Here is a 21,866-nt window from a genome sequence, read left to right as displayed (position 1 = left end):
CTTCAATTATTAAGGAGGAGGTTGATGATGAGGGTGGTGGTGGTGGAGATTGCATGTGCTGGTCCAAACTGCTGGCAGCTGATACTGGACTGCTTGTTATTAATTTACAAATGATAATTTTGTTAAACAAATTGCATGAACTCGCTGCAAATGACGTAACAGGGAGGAGGTGCCTAGATGGTTAACCTCACTTCCTCTGCTAACTTTGGCTTTACAAATGGAACAGATGCCTTCACAACTGTTGTCAGAATTTAGATTAGCATCCACATTAGCATCAGATAGGACACAAATTTCCCCCTCATCCGCCTTATGCACTTCCTCCACACTATCATCATCATTTTTTTATTATTTCACCATCTAATACTAGCACAGCTCTATGAAACTCGGTGACAGCTGTTATACTTACTTCCTCTATCAAAGGACTGTTTAATAGTAAATTGTTTTTTTAAATTACTTCCGATCACGAATGAGGATGTAGGTGATGATGCAGGTGTTGGTGTTAGAGATTGAAGGCGCTTGGATCCCACAGAGAGGGAGCAGGTAGGTGACAATGGACTTGTTTAGTTTTGAGTTTTGGAACTTGGCGACGTACACTTTGATATTTGATGAATGCGCTCCAAGTGACGTAACAAGGAGGAGGTTCCTAGGTGGTTTAGGTCCCTCCCTCTACTCACTCTTGTATGGCAACGGGCACATATGGCTTGACAACTGTTGTCCAGATCGGGATGGAAATAATTCCACACGTGAGAAGTAGATTTTTTTGTCTTTTGTACCGGAATGAAAACAGTAGGCTTTGGCTTTTTCAAACCATGGGCAACAGCTGTTGCTTTACTTACACAAAGGACATCCTCGGCATCAACATCATCATCACCAACATCTTCATCATCAACATCCTCATCATCCTTAGCGCCTTCAACTACCAAAATATCCTCCTCCTCCATGTGCAGTTCCACAGAAGCATCCTCAATGTCTACGTGTGCACGATGTTGACTGCCCTTCCCCACATTTACAGAGGGCACACAAATGTTGGAACTTGGAGGATCCTCCAGTACACTAGTATTTAGGTCGGGCTCACACATGGCAACCGTTAACACACTTGCACTCTCCTCGGGGATTTGTGATTTCGATTTCTCAGGGCACACAGTTGGTTTTCCCGGACCTGTCTTAACAACTTTCACATTTTTAATTGGACCACCACAACTACTACTACAAGCAGAAGGGCTATCAGCAGTCTTCATAAAGAAAGGCCAAGGCCTTATCCTTTCCTTGCCACTTCGTGTAGTGAATGGCATATTGACAATTTTTTGTTTATCTAAAGGCAAATATCCTTTACATTTTTTTTTCTTAACTTCAGTAAAACTTGCTTTACCATATCGATGGCGTGACTTAAGCCCTGGGGCATGGGCCTTCATAGAGGACGAGGAAGTTGACGGCCTTGCACTGCTGGCGGCAGCTACAACATGTGGTTCTTGGCCTTGCTCTCCTGTCATGTGACAGCCCTCCATACTTTCTGCAGTCTTGAAGCAGCGTCACAATCACCAATAGTGTAGCCAAGGTGCGGTTACAAAACTCACACACGTGCAGTCGTGCGCACACACAAAAATATTAGAAAAAAACACAAATGATGATTGATATTTTTTGTCAGCTCCAGAAGAACTTGGGCCCAGAGCACCGATTGATCACGACTGGAGTCGGGCAGCACAAGGTTGCAATGTGCGTTGCTGGCTGGCTCTTGTGCACTACTGCGGTTAAGCCTAACATGCACGCACACACAGAAGAAAAAAATATAAGACACTATTATTGGGTTTCTTTTGGAGCACGACTGTAGTCAGACAGCACAAGGTTGCGTGCGTTGCTGGCCGGCTCTTGTGCGCTACTGCGGTTAAGCCTAACACCCACGAGCACACACAGAAAAATATAAAATACACTTTCAATTTTTTTTTTTTTTTACTTTATTTTATTTTTTTTTGGAGTCCAGAACTTGGGCCCAGAGATGGACACAGCAGACAGCCCAGATGGATGAGCAGACAGCACCGTGAGTGACAGTGACAGCACCGTGACCAGAGACCAGAATGGATCAGCAGACAGCACAGTGATAGTGACAGCACCATGACCAGAGACCGGAATGGATCAGGAGACAGCACAGTGACAGCACCGTGAACAGAGACCAGAATGGATCAGCACCAGCCCAGGACATAGCAGATAGAATCAACACCTCTCCCAACCCTATACTGCCCACCCTCCCTGTTCAGTCTCCACAGCCAGAGTGGAAATGGCTTCCGTCGCGTGGTCCCTTTATATACTACATTGATCATAGAGATGAAAGTTCGCGTACCGCGAGATTTCAGACTCTATCGCTTTGCCTCGGTTTCGAGATCCGAATAAGGCGGGAACCTCCGAGCCTGCTTGGAACCGACTCAGATATGCTAAATTCGGGTGGGTTCGGTTCTCTGGGAACCGAACCCGCTCATCTCTAGTCATAAGCTTTGTCCAAGGGTTGGGTACGGGATGCCGGTGCTCGGGATCTTGATGGTCAAAATCCCGATGCCGGCACCCTGACAGGGTTATGATACTGACACCTGTCAGTAGGTATCCTAACCCTCCTCCCAGAGCCGGCCCTAGGCATAGACAAACTAGGCAAATGCCTAGGGCCTTTGGAATGCCTAGGGGCATGCCTAGTGCCGGTGGAGGTTTGGGGAATGCTGCGGGGAGATGCTGGATGCGGGCGGCCGAGAGACCCTCTGGTCTGGCGGGTGCGACTACCTTACTGGTGGCAACCCGAGATCGGAGCTCTCAGCTCCAAAAGGGCAGCTCAAACAGGCTGGAGTGCATAGACAGTCAGTGGGAGCAGCAGACAACAACAAAAATGGCCACTGGAGGAGGGCCGCAGCAGCGCCTCCTCCCATTAGCCTTTTGCAGAGTCCAGCAGGCAGAGCGCTTGCACTAACTCCTCTCCCTGCAGCCTACCAGTGCCAGTCACCCCCACAGAGCAGCTCTTGGCGAACCAGATGCAGTGCACAGCCGGCCAGCCAGGTGATGGGTGCTGTGTTGGGTCATACTTGCCTACTCTCCCGATTCATCCGGGGCCTCCCGGCCCCTGGCAACCCCCCGCAGTTACAGTATAAATCCTGGCAGCGGGGGGGCCAGGATGATGGTCGCGATGGTCAAGACCATCGTGACCATCGGGCTTGCGACGAGACCCTTGTGGTAGGGTCTCGCCCATCGCAAGCCCCAGAGAGCTTTCGGCTCTAACAGAGCCGGAAGCTCTCCACTGACATCACTTGTGATGTCAGTGGGGCCGCCCCCAAACGGCAGGCATTCTTATGGGAACGCCTCCGTTTGGGCAGCCACCCCCCCGGCCCACCCACCAAACGGGGCGAGCTGTCAACATCGACAGCTCGCCCCCTTTGGTGCGAGACCTGGAGCGACGGAGTGCCCGTCGCTTGCCGGGTCTCGCACACGACGGAGCCGGCTCCGTCGTGCGCATGCGCTGTGGGCCACCATCGACCCGGTTGCGAGTGCTCTGCGCTTGCGACCGTGTCTGAATCAGGCCCACTGTTCTGAAAACATATCCAAAAGAATGGAATCTTATGAAGGCATGCTTTCTTATTTCCCACATTGTGAACTTCTACAGGAAAAACCTTCCCAAAACACCTGTAAAAAGAAAGTATTAGAAAAAGCAATGTTCTTATTGAAGTGCCTTTATGCATTGTCATTGTAAAAGCCTGTCTTCTTAAAGTTAGTAAGGTTGCATAGTGGTTAGCATTATTGTTTCACAGTCTTTAGCTCAGGAGTGCAGTTCCCAAACAAAGGGCCTGATTCAGACCCGGTCACTATCTGCGTACGCTCACTGGATGTGTATGCAAATTTGTCAAAGTGACGCCACGGGAAGCGATCGCTCGCCACGGCATAAGCACGCCCACCATGTCTTAGCAAGCGGCTACTTTGTCTGAGCATACGCCCAATCGCACAGGCAGAGCCACCCACCAGCACACGTCATCTCCAGGAAGTTTATTAAAACATTGGTACATCGAGCACCATCGGATGCTAAAGCAGTGCTTGCGGTTGCTTTACCCTACCGCAAGCATTGCGGGGAAATCAGTGTAAAAAAAAGGCAAGTGACGTGTACTATGACGCTGCCTGTTAATTATGCACGCCTCTAAAACGGCGTTGAAACACTCAGGCACGCCTGCGTTCGCATCTCCTGCCCCTGTTACCACCCACAAACTGCCTCTCCTGTCACTCATTACCCTGGGCTGTCTTTGCTGGGCGAGGGAGAGGGTTCCGATCGCAGTGTGTAGTTCGCGCAAGCGCAGAACGAAGCGTACGCAGAACATCGAGCCGCTTGCGAACGCACAGCGCGAGCGAGTGGCTCTGAATCAGGCCCAAAGTCCATCTATGTGGAGCTTGTATGTTTTCTCCATGCTTGCATGTGTTTTCCTCCAAGTGCTCCGGTTTTCTTCCACAATCCAAAAACATACTGGTGGGTTAATTGGCTTCAGAAAGATAGTTAACCCTAATGCTTATGTGTATCCATGTGGTAGGGAAATATATTGTAAATGCCTTGGGACAGGGACTAAAGTGAATAACTTAAATATTCTCTGTAATGCATACTTGCAGACTCCCCTGCAATGGCCGAGAGGCTCCTGGAAATCGGGTGGCACTCTCACGGTCTGGCCACCATCCTCCCCACTTACCTGGCGGTCTGGAGGGGACTGATGACGCAATTTACACTGAATGTAGCCCAGTCCCCTGAAATCTCGGCTTTGTATAGCGGGGGCGGGGCCGCGATGATGCGATAGCACCGCCTGTCATTGCCACCACCACGCCCCCTGCAGTGCCAATCAGGCTGCTCCCTCCCAGAGAGGCCAACTAGAAAGTCAGCAAGCCTACTGTTAAGTGCTGCTTAATTTATGTGCGTGATATATACAACTGCAAATAAAATAGTCTTTTCATAATCATTTTATTTATGTTCTTATTTACTGTACTATTTAGAACCAAAACCTGTGGTATTCTTGCAACATGGCCTGCTTGCCGACGCCAGCAACTGGATCTCTAACTTTGAGTACAATAGCTTGGGGTTCATTCTGGCAGATGCGGGTTATGATGTATGGATGGGAAACAGTCGAGGGAATACATGGTCTTTGAAACATAAGACTCTTACCCCTAAAGAGGAAAAATTCTGGGCTTTCAGGTATGTAAATAAATGTTTGCATTTTATGTAATGTAATACAATTAAAAGCAACCAGTAATTTTTGCAAATCACTACTACAGAGGCAGCCATTTTGTGAATGTAACCAGTATTCCTTGAGGATGCAGCCTATTCATTTAGTAGGAACTACAGCTAAGGATTTAAAATGACATGGTATTCAGATTCTGTGTACTATGGTGAATTAGAAACTAGCCTACAGTTAGTCTGTGGATGAAATTGTGTTACCTGTAGTGAAAATGAAAGTAGAACTGATTGAAGTCAATAGAGATATTGCTTTTAATGAAACTAAACTTGTAGACTAAAAAGCAGGACCTGCTATTGCTTATAGTGTATACACACGGGACGATCTTCAATGATAATGATATCGTTGAACGATTTCCCGGGTGTGCTGGATGGTCGATATCGATCATCCAGCAAACCACCAACGACGGCCGACTATAGTAACTTGGTCAATATCGACCAGGCTGGCCTGCATGCACAGTCGATGGACAATATCTTTATCGCAGGTCGTTGGTGGTTTGGAAGCACTGAAAAATGCACTATATGAAAGATAACAATACGATCGATATCGTTATCGTTCATATCATGCATTTTAATTGTATAGTTTGTACGCATCATTGTACTTGTGAAGCTTCCGAGGTTGAAGCCCTGATTACTGCTAAAGCTACCCCTAAACATTCCATTTAACAACATTAGATCAGGACCTAAAATAAGGTTGATATTCAGAAGTATGCAGCACAACTAGACTACATAATGACTAGTGTGTGTGACTATCGTCCGGGGTGCCGAGAGTGGAGGGAGCGGGTACTAATTACCTGGGCCCGGGCCTATTGGTGGGGGCCAGAGTCCGACGCCACACCCCCCCCTTCCTCTTACCTGTCAGCAGCCTAGCACACGCTGCTGTGTGCTGGGCTGCAGTGACTGCATGGCCAAGCCCCCTTAGAAAAATAAAAATCCTATTTGCAGTGTCGCAAAGTGGTGCTGAGGACTGGGGAGGGGGACGCAGTGAGCCCCTCAGCCCACGCAAATCCAGGTAAGTTAGTGAGTGTAATGTGTAGGTTTTGGGGAAAAAAAATGGTCTCTATTTAAACGGTTACTATGTGTAGGAAGGATGTGGTAACCCAATAAGCCCTATCATTTTATAAACTAGACAACCTACAGCATTAAATGAGGGACCACTTTTTATTTGACACAATATGGAGAGATATGGGCTTTAGATTCCCCCATCTGTGGTCCATTTTAATTTTTTTGTGTATTGTATCTTTTATTGTCTGGTGATCACATTGTTTGAATGAAGAGATTCCCCTCTATCAAGACAGCGTGTCCCCACGTGTGTGATAGTGTAATACAATATGCAGTATGTACTTACTGATTTCCCTTTACAGCAGATAGCGTGGACACCTTTGTCTTCATACTTATTCAGAGAGGCAAGTAGCTTGTCCACCTTACCCAGCTATGGCTGACACAATGACTCAGAACACATTTTATGGTTTTTATTTTTCAGGAACAGATTTATTGAGAACATTTCAAGGACAGCTATTACTCCAGAATGCACAAACAATGCATCAAGTAGTTTACACTAAACAATTGGTGTTGAATCAAAAATTCATAGTTTAAGCTAACCATCTGCAGAACATCTGTGCAATAGGCACTAATATGAAATAACACAAGAATATCATACATCTTATCCAATTCTAACACTATTAATAACTATAACAAGTATACGTGGTATGGACTTCAGTATCTAAAGTTTATACTGCAGTCTAAAACCGGTTTGCAATTATAAGTCTCTAAGGGGCCAATTCATCAACACTAAAATAAAGTTTTTAAGGACATTTCCTTAATTAACATTATTTTAGTATTCATGAAGAAACTTAACACAGGAGATATCACTAATATCTCCTTGCTAAGTCCCCCTGCGTTAATTTCTACACTCCCCATACTTTAGTACATTAGTATGGGGATATAGAAATTATGGTATTCATCAAATTCCGAAAATTATGTATTTTTGAAATTTGATGGTGTTACCATATGCCACTGTGAGGTGGCGTATAGTAGGTAACACTTACCTGTTTCCAGTTGGGCAGGTCCACCGGCGTCTTCCTCCATCGCTCTGGACTCTCCTCTGGCTCTGTCTGCTATGCTGTCATGTGTTCTCCCCAGCAGAACACAATAAAGTCTAGAAAAAAAAATATATATTTTTTTCTAAACTACTGAGTCCTGCTGGGGAGAACACATGACAGCATAGCAGACAGAGCCTGAGGCTGCTGCACGAACAGGTAAGTCGGGGACAGGGGGGAGGTGAGCAGAAAGCGGAGGGGGGAAGGGGGGGAACCCAAAATTACCGCAGCTTTAGGTAGTGCTGCGCATGCGCTGAGTTAACGAATGTAACAGCGCATGCGCAGAACGTGTTCCAGCTGCGGTAAGTTAGTGTAGAGAGGGATAACTATCTATTTCCTGAAAAGCTGTCATCGCAAAAATGACAGCTTTTCGGCATAGATAGTTATGGAGAGGAGGAATGATGAATTCCTCTGGCAATTAGGTAGAACGCCATGCGAGTTCTAAACCTAATTACCTCCAGAGAAAGTTTAGGTATGATAAATAGGCCCCAAAGGGTTTAACTTTAAACTTAGGTCGATCTCGGTGGTGCACAATTCTCCATCTATCACTTTTTGCAATGAATCCTAATTGTTTAGCAAGTGGTCAGTCACAACTGAAATAAGTCATTAGTTGGGCTTAAAGGTATTACTGAGTTTCTTATCAGGGGATATGAAGTTCAGGCCAATTACAATACATTGTTCAGTTGCATATCTGTAGCAGCTATACAATGTTACAATGTACTGCAGTAGTTTTAAATATGGGTACTAAGCCAGCAAGCAATCGCTTGTTATTGTAAATATCCCCCTCCTCCAAGGGATCAGCTTAGCTCCAACGTTATGCAGACCAGTAAGCTGTGCCAGTCCCTCTCTCTCCCAATTGCTAGCTCCCCATCCAGAGTCCCTGCTGTGGACCTGACTCCATTTCTGAGGTCTGCTGAGGAGAAGGGAGCACCATGGGACACAGACCTCTCTTACTTATGTAACTCCATGAACTGCCACCACAATGGTCAGTGCCCTTCCTTTTATCACCTTGGTGGTGTCCGTTTCTTTTTCCAACTGCCGCACGGGGCAGTTCCAGCACTTTCTGCCGGCTACAAATGGTTCACCCACAGCTGCAGCAAGCACGGTAAAAGTGGGGAGCAAACCACCAAATACACAAGTCCCATCGTAGTCCCACAGGAATAATAGTCATCCAAATAATAAAGAGCACCCCACATTATCTATATCAGCCCCTTATAAATATGAGGTGATACCTCCACAGTTATATATATACAGTCCATTTTGTGGGGTGTCACATGTGTGCAGGCCAGTATGGGTGAGATAGTGCACAAGGCGCTGGCTGGCAAAATTTAGCTTGGGGGGGAAAGAACACAGCACTGGCCCAGAGACAGCGGCCAAGCTGGTTTAGGGGGAATATTTATTAAGCAATACTTTTGTGATATCCCCCAAAAACATGTTTTTTGGCACTTGTCTATATTAAGAATCCACCAGATATACCATGGAGGGACTGCAGCAGGTTATCACCAGACAATAAGTACTAAGGGGACCCATCATTTCAAAGAGAGGATCACACTCTTTCTAAAATGGGTGCTCCTGATTTTATGGCTACCAGGTGATGGGGGGGGTCTTCCCCATTCCTGGACTCCATGGGCAGTATTCAATTGTTTTTGCGGTCCGGATCTCACGTCTAAAGTGACGGGAGATCATGGGCCGCTATTCAATTGTTCCTGTTTATCGTGCTGATCGCGCCCAAAGTGGTCGGGTTTAGCCGCTTAAATCGGCTGCACCTGACCAAAGTGCTGGGGGCGATCGTCAAAAGTTCCGTTTGGGCGCCCAAACAGGTCACTTTTCGCCCATTTCAGTTCGTACCCCCCTGGGGCTGCGAGCTGAAATGGGGCGCTGGCAGCTGATCACTCCAGACAGGAGCAACAATTGAGTAGCTCAATTGAATTCCGCCCCATGACTTTTCTGTAGTGCAAGGGGATTTTCTGGTGATCACTGGCTAATAATCTCTATGGGGGTACATAGTTTGAAATAGGGGATTACCCTCTTTCAAACAAGCGTGACCCCTTCTTTCTAGGTGTTGAGGTTGGGGAGATAAAGGGACTCCTCAGACCTTTTCTATTACTTCTCGATCAGGCATGGAAGCTGCCAGGAGTCCCCACCAGTCCTAATGGCAAAGATAAAATCTTTTTATTTTTGTAATTCAGCCCCTAACTGCGGAGGACACAGATGGGGCTCATCCTCTGCAGTTTAGCTGTGTATCTGGTGGACAAGCCCCACTAGTCATTCACAGCAAAGGGGTTAATCATGTACAAGTTAGTTGGTCTATTTTTCTGGGTCAGTAATTATCTCTACTGTTGCCACAGACAGAAATCCTGAAGACATGACATGTTGGGGGTACTTGAGGAGGCATGTAGTTGACAATATCTATGGAGACACTGAAATGCTGGTGGCATTATGATAAAAATGTGGTTAGCTGCAGTACAACTGTGTTAACGGAACGACATTATAAGTTTAAACACGCTACTTTACTGCACCAGCATTTAAATGTCCCCCCAGATGATTGTCGACATCATGACTGTCAAACAATTGCATCTATTCCCTTGAGTACTGGAGTTGAAAACTACTGTTCTACTGCATCAACGTGAACCAGGCAGAAGAGTAATTACAGAAGATACCAGCTCTACATCACAGGTTCTCAAAGTCGGCCCTCAGGACCCCAAACAGTGCATGTTTTCCATGTCTCCACACTGAATCAAGTGAAATAATTAGCTCCACCTGTGGACCTTTTAATGTGTCAATGAGTAATGAGTACACCTATGCAGCTTCTGAGTGACCTGCAAAACGTGAACTGTGTAGGGTCCTGAGGACCGAGTTTGAGAACCACTGCTCTACATAATGAGATATCTAATGTTTGGAGAAGCACAAAAAGCTATGACCGTAAAGGGAAAAGATGGATAGTGATTTATAGTTTTACTAGCTATCTGCCCCGGCTTCATGGCTGAGTGGGAACATCACGCTGGAGAGGGCGCACTTCCGCACTTCATGGTGAAGGAGTGGTGGCTGGAGTTCACCTGCAGGTTCAACGTAGGGATGGATATCGGAATCTGATGGTTACTATCTATCGTTGGTTTTGTTCCTATGGTAGTGTTAGTACCATTTGATGGTGGCAGTCCGATGTTTGCCACCTTCACATGGAAACCGATGGTTGTTTGTTTTATTTAATTCCTGATAGCTATGCCTCCCCTGGCTACTGTGACTGCATCAAGGCATCTTCATGGGTTTATTGGAGGCTGTCTCTCACTCTCTGCCTCAGATGTGACCCTGCTCAGTCCCTGACTGCCTCCCCTCTCTAGGCTGCTGCCAAGCAACAGGGCACATTGCTAGTTCTGATTGGCTGATAGCACCATGGGCAGCTACTCTGCTTCAACTTAGTGTAAGATTAGATTATTTTTCACTAAAATAGTCACTGCTCGGCTACCTTTTGTCACAGATGAATGGTTCATAGACCTAAACCTTCCTCGACCAATGCTGTATAGAATAGTGAAAACCCCATCAAAATCCATCAGGTGGCTCAAAAGAATAGCCCAAATGCACATGCAGACCCCAGAACAGGGAACTTTATTTTATATAGAGAGAGATTTTTTCATTGAGCGAACTATCAACGCTTTTCTGCACAGGTCTTCTGTATTACCTCTGGCTGTATCAGCATTGAAGTAGATATGTTTGTTTTTTTGAGACATTATTAAAACTTCAGAAACGCAATGAAGACAATCTGTCACTACTCCAGACAAACTCACATTGTGTGAATATGATTGTATTGTTCTAAGCTACTAATGCTGAAAAAGGTGCAGTTGACACCCAGAAATGTCCATTACATGGATAACAGAGAGCCAGAGGTGTACGGACCCTTGGAGAAGGTGCATATGTATTGTGCAATGTAAGCACGGTTTGCTAAAAATAGTGAGATTTGTCCTCATTGTGGAAACGTGCGGCTCGCAAATCAGGTCATTAATGCCTAATGTGATTGGCTAGAACTGAGCAATAGTTGTTTTAATTGCAAGGAAGAAAAATATTTGATTATGAAATGTGCAATGAAACCTTATTTTATGTGGTCCCTAAAGTCCATAATAATTTATTTAATCACCCAATTATTACTGCCACTAATTTTGTTAAACAAACATTGCACAATTCATCATGCCTACATTAAAGACAAAATGATTTCAAAGCTAAATTGAAATTGATTGATTGTTTAAACTTTTAGTTTGCTTCTTAATTTTTAAATACTGATACGGAACATGTTACTGAAGCTGCCAGGCATCTTTTGATCATCAATAATCCTTTGTCATTTCATATTGCTAGTTTTATTAAAAATAATTTTGACTTCAGATTATATGAAATTTGATTGTGACTACTACGGTACCTGCAGTTAATCAACGTGTAGTACATTAATTCAGGAAGTAACCATTTTTGTATTCGTTATCATAGGCCATCAATTTTCCATATTCTGCTGCTATCCATGTTTGAGAGCTTATGCTTGTTACTGTGTACACTGCCAGCAATGCAGTGAAGTGTATTTGCTTCACTCCAGCTGTGCTGTACTCTGCTGTGTGGTTGAGTTGTGGGCTGTGCTGTGTCCGTCCAGGGGCTGTGCTGTGTCCGTCCAGGGGCTGTGCTGTGTCCGTCCAGGAGCAGTGCTGTGTCCGTCCATACTAGGGGTGAGCGGGTTCGGTTTTACTCGGTTCTTATCGCCACTTTACCACAAATTCGGCTTGATTTTATTCGCTATCCAAAACACGTGTTCGGCGACAGCCAATAAAAAGATCCGAGTAAAACTGAACCCGCTCACCCCTAGTCCATACACTCCAGTGGTTGCTCCTGTGCTCAGTGCTATGCTGTGTCCATCCACTCCAGTACTACCAACTCACCTGTCTGCAGTCCATTTGCTCCAGTGTTGCTGTCGCACCAGTCAGGTGTCCATCTGCTTCAGTTCAGCCGATGCACCTGTCCGGTGTCCATCCAATATCCGTCTTCCTGCTAGGATGTGTGCAATAAAGTGCAAATACGTTTAATACAAAATTTGTTGTGTATATAAGTTGTATTTACATCGTACATACCGGGCGTAAAGCAGGATGAGTTAACCTGAGGCACTCCACCCGTTGTTGACAAACAACCTCCAGCAGGTCCGGCAAACAGCACGGTTGCTGGGAGTTGTAGTTCAGCCAGAGAGATACAGGCTGCTTTCCTCTGATGTAAACAGCAAATCTTGGTCCCATTGTCCCCAACAACCTCCCTGAGCACAAAGTAAACATTTATAGTGTGTACTATTTAGCACCTACACCTACACAAGCAAGGCCACCACATTTCTATTAGATGTATAAAAAATATACAGCGTATATGGAGTGAATCAATATTCAATCAGGATGTGGCACAATACGGCTACCCTCACTGTGTGTTAGCGACAGGAGCTCTGCAGATGTCACTCAGGTGATTAGGTTTTAGGTGGTTGGTTCACATAGAATTGGACACAAGTGGGCTTCAGTGAGTCTGCTCCCATACAGGGGCGCCGAGAGGGGGGGGAGCGGGTACAGATTACTGGGGCCCGGGCTTCCTGAGGGGCCCGGCGCCGCTCCCCCTCCCTCCCTCACAGCAACCCAGCACACAGCATGTGCTGAGCTGCAGTGGAGACTGCTCGTGGCTGCCGAGCAGCAGCCACACCAGTCTCCTATGCCTGTGGGGGGGAGCGATCACACTGATCGCGCCCCCCTGGCTTTGAGCAGGGCTGAGGGGGCCCAGAGCGCCCCTCTCCCCAGCGTGCAGCGCCACGGCAAATCTTTTTTTTTTTTTCGGCAAGGGGGTGTGGCCACGCCTCCCGCGATTAGGTCACGTCCCCTATTACCCGGGCCCGCCGCGGCTCTCAGCGGGCCTGCTCCCATATATGCTCCAAGCATTCCTGTGCCATGGTTCAGACACTGCATAATATCTTCTGACAAACTCTCCACCCTCATATAGCCAGCCTTCTCCAGATCAACAGATGTATTTCAGGAACTGAAGAACTTGATCCTACATTGATCTTCCCTCATCATTTTTCTTCAGAATCAAAAAATTTAAATAAATTTACAAACTAATCAATCCTTCCTTCCTTCAACTGTTCTTTAATTAAAATATTCTTGGTTTCTTTATGGGATCGTATAGTTAATGAAACTGCCATACTGTCTGCCACTCTGTTTCCTAGATGTGCCATGTTGGAAGCTGAACTGCCACATGTTTTTGACGCCCACTGCTGTCACTTAGCTTAGCGAGCCAGCTAGCTTGGTGCAACACTTTGGCCTAAACTGGATTAAATCAATATTGTGAGCAAGGCCGTAGCTAGGGTAGTGCGGCCGGTGCCATCACACAGGGCACCACAGGTCAGGGGGTGCTGTTTGAGCCTGTCAAATTTCTGTTTATTATCATTCTTGCTTGTAGCTTCCTTTTATTTCACCCCCAGCATCTCCTGGCCTCTCCTATCTCTTCCCTGGACCTTCCCCATGAAGCCATGGCCCTTTTTTGGGTGCATTACGTCCCTTAGAAAAATGAGGGGGGCGCCAATGCTCTTTCTGGCACAGGGCACCAAAAAGTCTAGTTACAGCTCTGGCTGTGAGTTGGTCAAAACTGACTGGAAATAAATGTTATAGAGGTTAATAATACTGTAGGAACAAAAACAGGCCCAAATTATGATTTTTTTTTAGAAAAAAAACACAGATCCAAAATCAAATCCAGATCCAAAACACGAAGGTGATACAGATCCAAAACCAAAGCCAGCAAAAATGGCCTGGCGCACATCTCTAATTTTAATATGACCTATAACTGTGCCTGTGTAGCTGCCTCTATGTTTTTCTATGCTTTATGGACACAATCTTTGTCTCTTTCTTTCCAGTTATGATGATATGGCAAAGGACGATCTTCCTGCAGTTATAAGTTTAATTTTGCAAAAAACTGGACAGGAACAAATCTACTACATTGGCCATTCTCAAGGAACTACTATAGGTATGTTAATAAGATTTATATGATCAAATCAATAATTACACAATTTACATATAATTATACACAGGTGCAGTGCTTTTTTCCTATGAAAATAGGTGACGGTGCTCAGAAAAAAGGTATCAGTACTCACCTAAAGTTACAAGTTGACACAAGATTTTGGGGTATATTTACTAAGAAGTGGAGATGTTGGCCATAGCAGACAATCAGATTCTACTTAACATCTATCTTGTACCGTCTAGAAGATAATAGGTAGAATCCTATTGGTTGCTATGGGAAACATCTCCAATTTTAAAAACACGCACTTTAGTAAATGCACATGTTCCAATTAGTAATTTATTTAGCTTTATTTTCTTTAATGTTTATTGCCAAGGTTGTAGGTTTGCCTCACTATGACTATTATGATACAGTATATGTTTTTAAGTATTATTGATTTTCTGAAACTCAGATGATGCTAAATATATGGTTTTTGTATGAATTGTTAATGTCTAATTGATTAATTAAACACAGCTGGATATAGTTTAATGTGGATGAATGAACACTATTTGAGAGTTCTGTTTTGGCATATGCAGTCACCTTGAAAAAGCTGCCAATCCGGCAGGGAAACACGTTGGTGTATACCCTTACTTGGCACACATGTCCATTGATTGAAGCTCTGTGGAGTTATCATTGGTGGCAGGGACAGAAAAACATGTGACACCAGTCACTGGTCCTGATTTGGACAATCATCTATCTGCCCGAGATTTTATTTGCTAATGCTTTCCCCGTTTATTGGGGATGACAGCAGAATTGGTGTAGGAGATTTACACGTCTCTGCAGGATACCAGCCTTCTTCACGGATCTAAAGAAGACCACACTACACGGGTCACTGCCAGTCATTAGACCCAATTTTCATTGGAGAACATTGGAACTGGTAATATCTATATACAGTCAGGTGCATAAATATTGGGACATTGACAGAATTTTCATATTTTGGCCTCTAGTCACCACCACAATGGCTTTGAAATGAAACAAACAAGATGTGCTTTAACTGCAGACTTTCAGATTTAATTTGAGGGTAATTACATCCAAATCAGGTGAACGGTGTAGGAATTACAACGGTTCTATATGTGCCTCCCACTTTTTAAGGGGCCAAGAGTAATGGGACAAACTAGACAATCCTAAATCTAACTTTCACTTTTTAATACTTTGTTGTAAATCCTTTGCAGGCACTTACAGCAAAGTCTGGAACGCATAGACATCACCAGACGCAGGGTTTCATCCCTGGTGATGTGCTGCCAGGCCTCTACTGCAAATGTCTTCAGTTCCTGCTTGTTCTTGGGGCATTTTCCCTTCAGTTTTGTCTTCATCAAGTGAAATGCATGCTCAATCGGATTCAGGTCAGGGGATTGACTTGGCCATTGCATAACATTCCACTTTTTAGCCATAAAAAACTCTTTGGTTGCTTTTGCAGTATGCTTCGGGTCATTATCCATCTGCACTGTGAAGCGCCGTCCAATGAGTTCTGAAGCATTTGACTGAATATGAGCATATAATATTGCCCGAAACACTTCAGAATTCATTCTGCTGCTTTTGTCAGCAGTCACATCATCAATAAATACAAGGGAACCAGTTCCATTGGCAGCCATACATGCCCACGCCATGACACTACCACCACCATGCTTCACTGATGAGGTGGTATGTTTTGGATCATGAGCAGTTCCTTTCTTTCTCCATAATCTTCTCTTCCCATCACTCTGGTAAAAGTTAATCTTTGTCTCATCTGTCCATAGGATGTTGTTTCAGAACTGTAATGGCTTTTTTAGGTGTTGTTTGGCAAACTCTAATCTGGTCTTCCTGTTTTTGTGGCTCACCAATGGTTTACATCTTGTGGTCAACCCTCTATATTCACTCTTGTGAAGTCTTCTCTTGATTGTTGACTTTGACAAATATACTCCTACCTCCTGGAGAATGTTCTTGATTTGGCCAACTGTTGTGAAGGGGTTTTTCTTCACCAGGGAAATAATTCTTCTGTCATCCACCACAGTTGTTTTCCGTGGTCTTCCGGGTCTTTTGGTGTTGCTGAGCTCTCCGGTGCGTTCTTTCTTTTTAAGAATGTTCCAAACAATTGATTTGGCCACACCTAGGACCTTATTCAGAGGCGGCCGTACGGTCTACGACCGCCTCGATGTTTGGCCAGTGCGCATGCGGGAGCCGGCTCCAACGTGCGCATGCATGAGACCCGCTACGACCGACAGTGCTGGTCGTAGCGGGTCTCTTTCCAAAGGGGGCGAGCTGTCGATGTTGATTGACAGCTCGCCCCGTTTGGAAGGCGGGCCGGGAGGGTGGCAGCCCAAATGGAGGCGTTTCCATGGGAACGCCTACCGTTTGGGGGAGGCCCCACTGACATCACTAGTGATGTCAGTGGAGAGCTTCCGGCTCTGACAGAGCAAGAAGCTCTCCGGGGCTTACGACAAGTGAGACCCTACCCTAGGGTCTCGTCGTAAGCCCCGATGGTCGCTGACCATCACCCGAGCAGTCGTTAGAGCTGTGGGTGTAAGCCCACAGCCTAACGACCGCAACAGAGACGGGTGGTCAGGATGCAAGTGGCCGCCCAGTTTCTGAGCGACCGCTTGCATCCTCCGACCGCCTCTGAATGAGGTCCCTAATGTTTTTGCTATCTCTCTGATGGGTTTGTTTTGATTTTTCAGCCTAATGATGGCTTGCTTCACTGATAGTGACAGCTCTTTGGATCTCATATTGAGAGTCGACAGCAACTGATTCCAAATGCAAATGTCACACCTAGAATCAACTCCAGACCTTTTACCTGCTTAATTGATAATGAAATAACAAGGGAATAGCCCACACTTGTCCATGAGATAGCTTTTGAGTTGATAGTCCCATTACTTTTGGCCCCTTAAAAAGTGGGAGGCACATATAGAAACCGGTGTAATTCCTACACCGTTCACCTGATTTGGATGTAATTACCCTCAAATTAAATCTGAAAGTTTGCAATTAAAGCACATCTTGTTTGTTTCATTTCAAAGCCATTGTGGTGGTGAATAGAGGCCAACCTATAAAAATTCTGTCAATGTCCCAATATTTATGCACCTGACTGTATTTGCAATTGCCACTTAAATCCAATATTGGACTTCATCTAGTACATTTGTACGGTGCCATAAAAGGGTTTCTATTATCAGGAGCTCAAACTTTGACATGCATGTCTGAAATTTTCATTTGTGTTTTTCATCGCACTTAAAGATTTTTAACAGCCAGTTTTTAGTTTGTGTTTATGATTTATTTATGCAATTGATATTTAATCAGTTTTATTAAATGGTTGTAAATTTTAATTTAAGCGCTGCTCTCTTGCATTCTATCCATTTATTGTATAGGAGACGTACTATCTCCTTTTAGCAGCTGCTTGGTCAAACCACTCTTAACAGCGCTATATTATTTATTTTGAGTTTAGTAAATACGTATACCCCTTATAGTAGCTTCCACACTTTTTATAAGTGTTCAGAGGCTTATTTGATTCATTTCCTAAATGATCTCACTGAATTCTGCTGTTTCTGGGACAAGTTATAAGAATTAAAAATTTGACCAAAAAAAGTGCCAGTACTTACTACTGCCAAGTACCACCACAAGAAAGCACTGCATCTCTGTTCACTGGTTATTGAAACCTCCTCCTTTCTTCAGTTGTACTTACATTTATTATGAGTGATTAGCTTCTGGATTAGATACTAGGGGTGTGCGAGTGGTGCCATCACCCAGGGTCTCTCCAGCTTCAGTCCCCTTTTGTCTTTCCAACCCCCAGTGTCTCTCCAGTTCCAGCCTCCTTGTGTCTCTTCAGCCTCAGTCTCCTTGTTTCTGAAGTCCTCTAGTGTCTCCCAAGCTCCAGCCCCCAGTGTCTGTCCAGTTCAATCCTCCTTGTCTACCCAAATCCAGCCTCCTTATGTCTCTCCAGCACCCCCAGTGTCTTTCCAGTTCCAGCCTCCTTGTGTCTCTCTAGCTCCCCAATGTTGTTGGAAATGAGTGTGTACAGGTTTGGTGGTATGGCAGAGTTATGTACATAACAGCGGAATGCCTTATCACTATAGACAGAGGGAGACCTCTCCCTCTCATCAGGCACTGTTCCTTCTGCATTCAAGCATGCCCTTGTCTCCCCCATTCTTAAAAAAACCTACCCTTGATCCTAACCTTCTTTCTAACTACCGACTCATCTCTCTCCTCCCTTTTGCCTCCAAACTCCTTGAGCGGATTATCTACAAATGCCTTACCACTTTTCTTTCCTCCCACTCCCCCCTTGATCCTTTTCAGTCCGGCTTCTGTTCTCTCTACTCCACTGAAACTGCCCTCACAAAAGTCAGCAATTACCTCCTTGCTGCCAAATCCAAGGGCCACTACTCTCTTCTCATTCTCCTTGATCTCTCTGCTGCTTTTGACACTGTGGACCACCCTCTCCTGCTGCATATCCTTCACTCCCTTGGTCTACGTGACACTGCCCTCTCCTGGCTGTCATCCTACCTCTCTGACCGATCTTTCTCAGTTTCCTCTCATGACTCCTCTTCCCCCCCACAGCCTCTTACAGTAGGTGTTCCTCAAGGTTCTGTTCTTGGACCTCTTCTATTCTCCCTCTATACTTCCTCTCTAGGTGAACTCATCAGCTCTTTTGACCTCCATTATCATCTCTATGCTGATTATACTCAAATCTACATTTCCTCCCCTGATCTCTCTCCCTCTCTTCTGACTCGTATCTCCAACTGTCTCTCTGCCATCTCTTCCTGGATGTCCCAGCGATTTCTTAAACTTAATATGTCTAAGGCAGAGCTGATCGTCTTCCTACCCTCCCATATAACCCACTATTTCTTTATCAATTGATGGTATAACTATCTCATCTAGCCCCAAAGTGTGCTGTCTTGGAGTTATCCTGGACTCATCCCTCTCCTTCAAACCACATATCCAGAACCTTTCACAGTCCTTACGTTTCCATCTCAAAAATATTTCTAAGATCAGACCCTATCTCACCCAGGATGCTACACAAACCCTCATACACTCACTGGTCATCTCCAGATTGGACCACTGTAACCTCCTCCTATCTGGCCTCCCCAAATCCCATCTCTCTCCTCTCCAGTCTATCCTTAATGCTGCTGCACGGCTTATCTTCCTCTCCAAATGCTCTACATCTGCCTCCCCTCTCCTACAAGCCCTCCACTGGCTCCCCTTCCATTTTAGAACCCAATTTAAGGTTCTCACGCTCACTTACAAAGCCCTCACGCAATCTTCCCCCATATACATCTCTGATCTCATCTCCCTTCACTCTCCTCTCCGCTCTCTTCGTTCAACTAATGCACGCCGCCTTTCATGCCAGCTGATTACTTCCTCCCACTCCCGCCTCCAAGATTTTGCCCGCACTGCTCCCCACCTCTGGAACTCTCTCCCACTCCCCACCTCTTTGCAATCCTTCAAACGGGCTCTCAAGACCCATTATTTCATCAAAGCCTTCCAGCTGTCATTCTAACTCCCTGATACATACACCTTCATCCCCATCTGTGTCACCCGTTTGTCTTCCCCTCCCCTTTTAGAATGTAAGCTCTTATGAGCAGGGCCCTCTAACCTCTTGTACTTCTCCCTACTTTAGTTTCATCTACTTCTTACTCACCACTAGGGCACCTAACACTTGGCTGCTTATGCTCTGTTGCTTATCTGGGTGTTATGGTCACTAATGTAGCAATATATATTATCCATGTCCTGGTCCTGTAGTGTTCTGTAAGTCGCTTGTCTACAACTTGTTTATGTGCTTTGTAAGGCACTGCGGAACATTTGTGGTGCCATATAAATAAATGATAATAATAAACAGCTCAGTTGCTTAACCAGTAGGATGGTTCATTAACAGATAGATGATGTACAGCAGTACTCACTGTGATACACTGATTATAATGCAGCAGAGCAGAGCTTGAATGAAGCATGGTGTTAAACAGCTCACCAGCCGGTGACTGCATATAGCTTGCGGGTAGCAGTGCAGAGTGCTAGAACATCGGTTAATGAGTGTATTAATGCTGAGTCTCAGAGCTAAGTGGGAAACATCTGTCTCCCACTGTGTTACTCTCTCACCGTAAAGAAAAGATGGTCTCACACATGCTGAGTAGTAATCTCGGTGGTCATCTTGGTATGCTCCCTGGAGGAACAAAATGGACAGTAGTGCCAAAACCCCCCCTCGCTACAAGCTTATTCATGTTACAGAAACCATCAATTTCAGATTTTCTGTAGCAACACATAAAAAGCATCAACATATCACGTAACTTTAGTTTGTCTTTCTTGGTAGATATATTAGCAAGAGTCCTCTCACTGACAGCATATAAGCCATAACAATTTCTTGACTCGCATACTTAGGACTGCTGTCAATGTCATGATTCTTGATGTCTTTCACACTTATGACTGTTAGATCTTGCAAAGTCTCTTTGCCCATCTTGGATTTCCACTCACACCAAACAGAACTTGATTTTGGCTTCTGGATATCCTGTGAATCACTGAATGCAATATTGGCAAATTCCTCATCATACCTCTAAGGTGGTGTGCCGATATATGATCTTGCAGAAGATCTTTTCTGTGGTTGAACTTCCACACTGATAGCTTCTGGTTCAGATACATCTTCATCTGCTGGTATGTCCAGTGACACATACTTGTTCTGCATGTCAACTTCCAGCTTTTCTACAATTGTATTGTCTCCTTGAATATAACATCTCTGGATTTGACAAGCATTTGGTACTTGAATTCCATAATCTGTAGCCTTTGCTTTCATGGCAATAACCAAGCATGATGCATTTTAATGATTTTGAATCCAGCTTGCATCCTCTTTCCTTTGGTATGTGTATGTAAGCAGTACTTCCAAAAGTTCTGACACTTGGTTTTCTCTTTAACCAGGGTGTGGCCTAATCATGAGAGGTGTGGCCACGCCCCCCTAAGAAAAATATTTGCAGCACCGCTTCTGCCAACGATGAGTCCTTCAGCCAGGAGAAAATCCAGGGGGGGTACAAACAGTGTGATCGCTCTCCCCCACCCTCGCACAAGCAACGGAGAAGAGACTGCTGCTGCTCAGCGGCAGTAGTCACCTTGTGTGCTGGGCTGCTGACAGGTAAGAGGGAGGAGGTGTAGCGGCAAACCCGGGCCCCTGCTGGGACCCTCTAATAAGCTGTGGACCGGGTAATTATTATCCGATCCCCCCCTCTCGGACTTTAATTCTTGTCCCAATTTTCAAGCGAGCTTTAATTGTTCCATCATTTGTAGCTGTAAGGACTTGATTGCTAATCCCTTTGATTGTAATAGGGTCACATTTGGTTAATGTAGTGAATCATTCTTCATTGCAGCTGAAATGCCTTGTTGCACCTGAATACTAGTGCCTGAATCAATATACCAACAATCTTTTCTGCAATAATCTGTAGCACTCAGCTGATTCATCATTTGCTTGCACTCAAATGCCTTGTGACCTATCTTGTGACAATTATAGCACTTAAACTTTCTGAATTTTTCACTTTTTGTGTGTAATGCATTAG

At 45.0% G+C, this 21,866-nt stretch overlaps 1 protein-coding gene across 1 annotated transcript in view; it reads left to right on the top strand.

Annotated features, from left to right (window-relative positions):
* Positions 1–5,099: 5,099 nt before the first annotated feature.
* LOC148508592 (lysosomal acid lipase/cholesteryl ester hydrolase-like) overlaps positions 5,100–21,866 on the top strand; it is a 45,181-nt gene continuing 28,414 nt past the window's right edge. Inside the window, exons 1-2 of the mRNA XM_088444319.1 lie at positions 5,100–5,194; positions 14,234–14,343. Of these exons, the coding sequence (XP_088300445.1) occupies positions 5,115–5,194; positions 14,234–14,343 (190 nt within the window). The 5' untranslated portion in view covers positions 5,100–5,114. The remainder of the gene's footprint in view (positions 5,195–14,233; positions 14,344–21,866) is intronic.

Source organism: Taudactylus pleione, unplaced genomic scaffold (genome assembly GCF_031769625.1).
Source record: "Taudactylus pleione unplaced genomic scaffold, aTauple2 ptg000354l, whole genome shotgun sequence".
NCBI lineage: Eukaryota > Metazoa > Chordata > Amphibia > Anura > Myobatrachidae > Taudactylus > Taudactylus pleione.
This window is presented reverse-complemented; position numbering and strand designations above follow the sequence as displayed.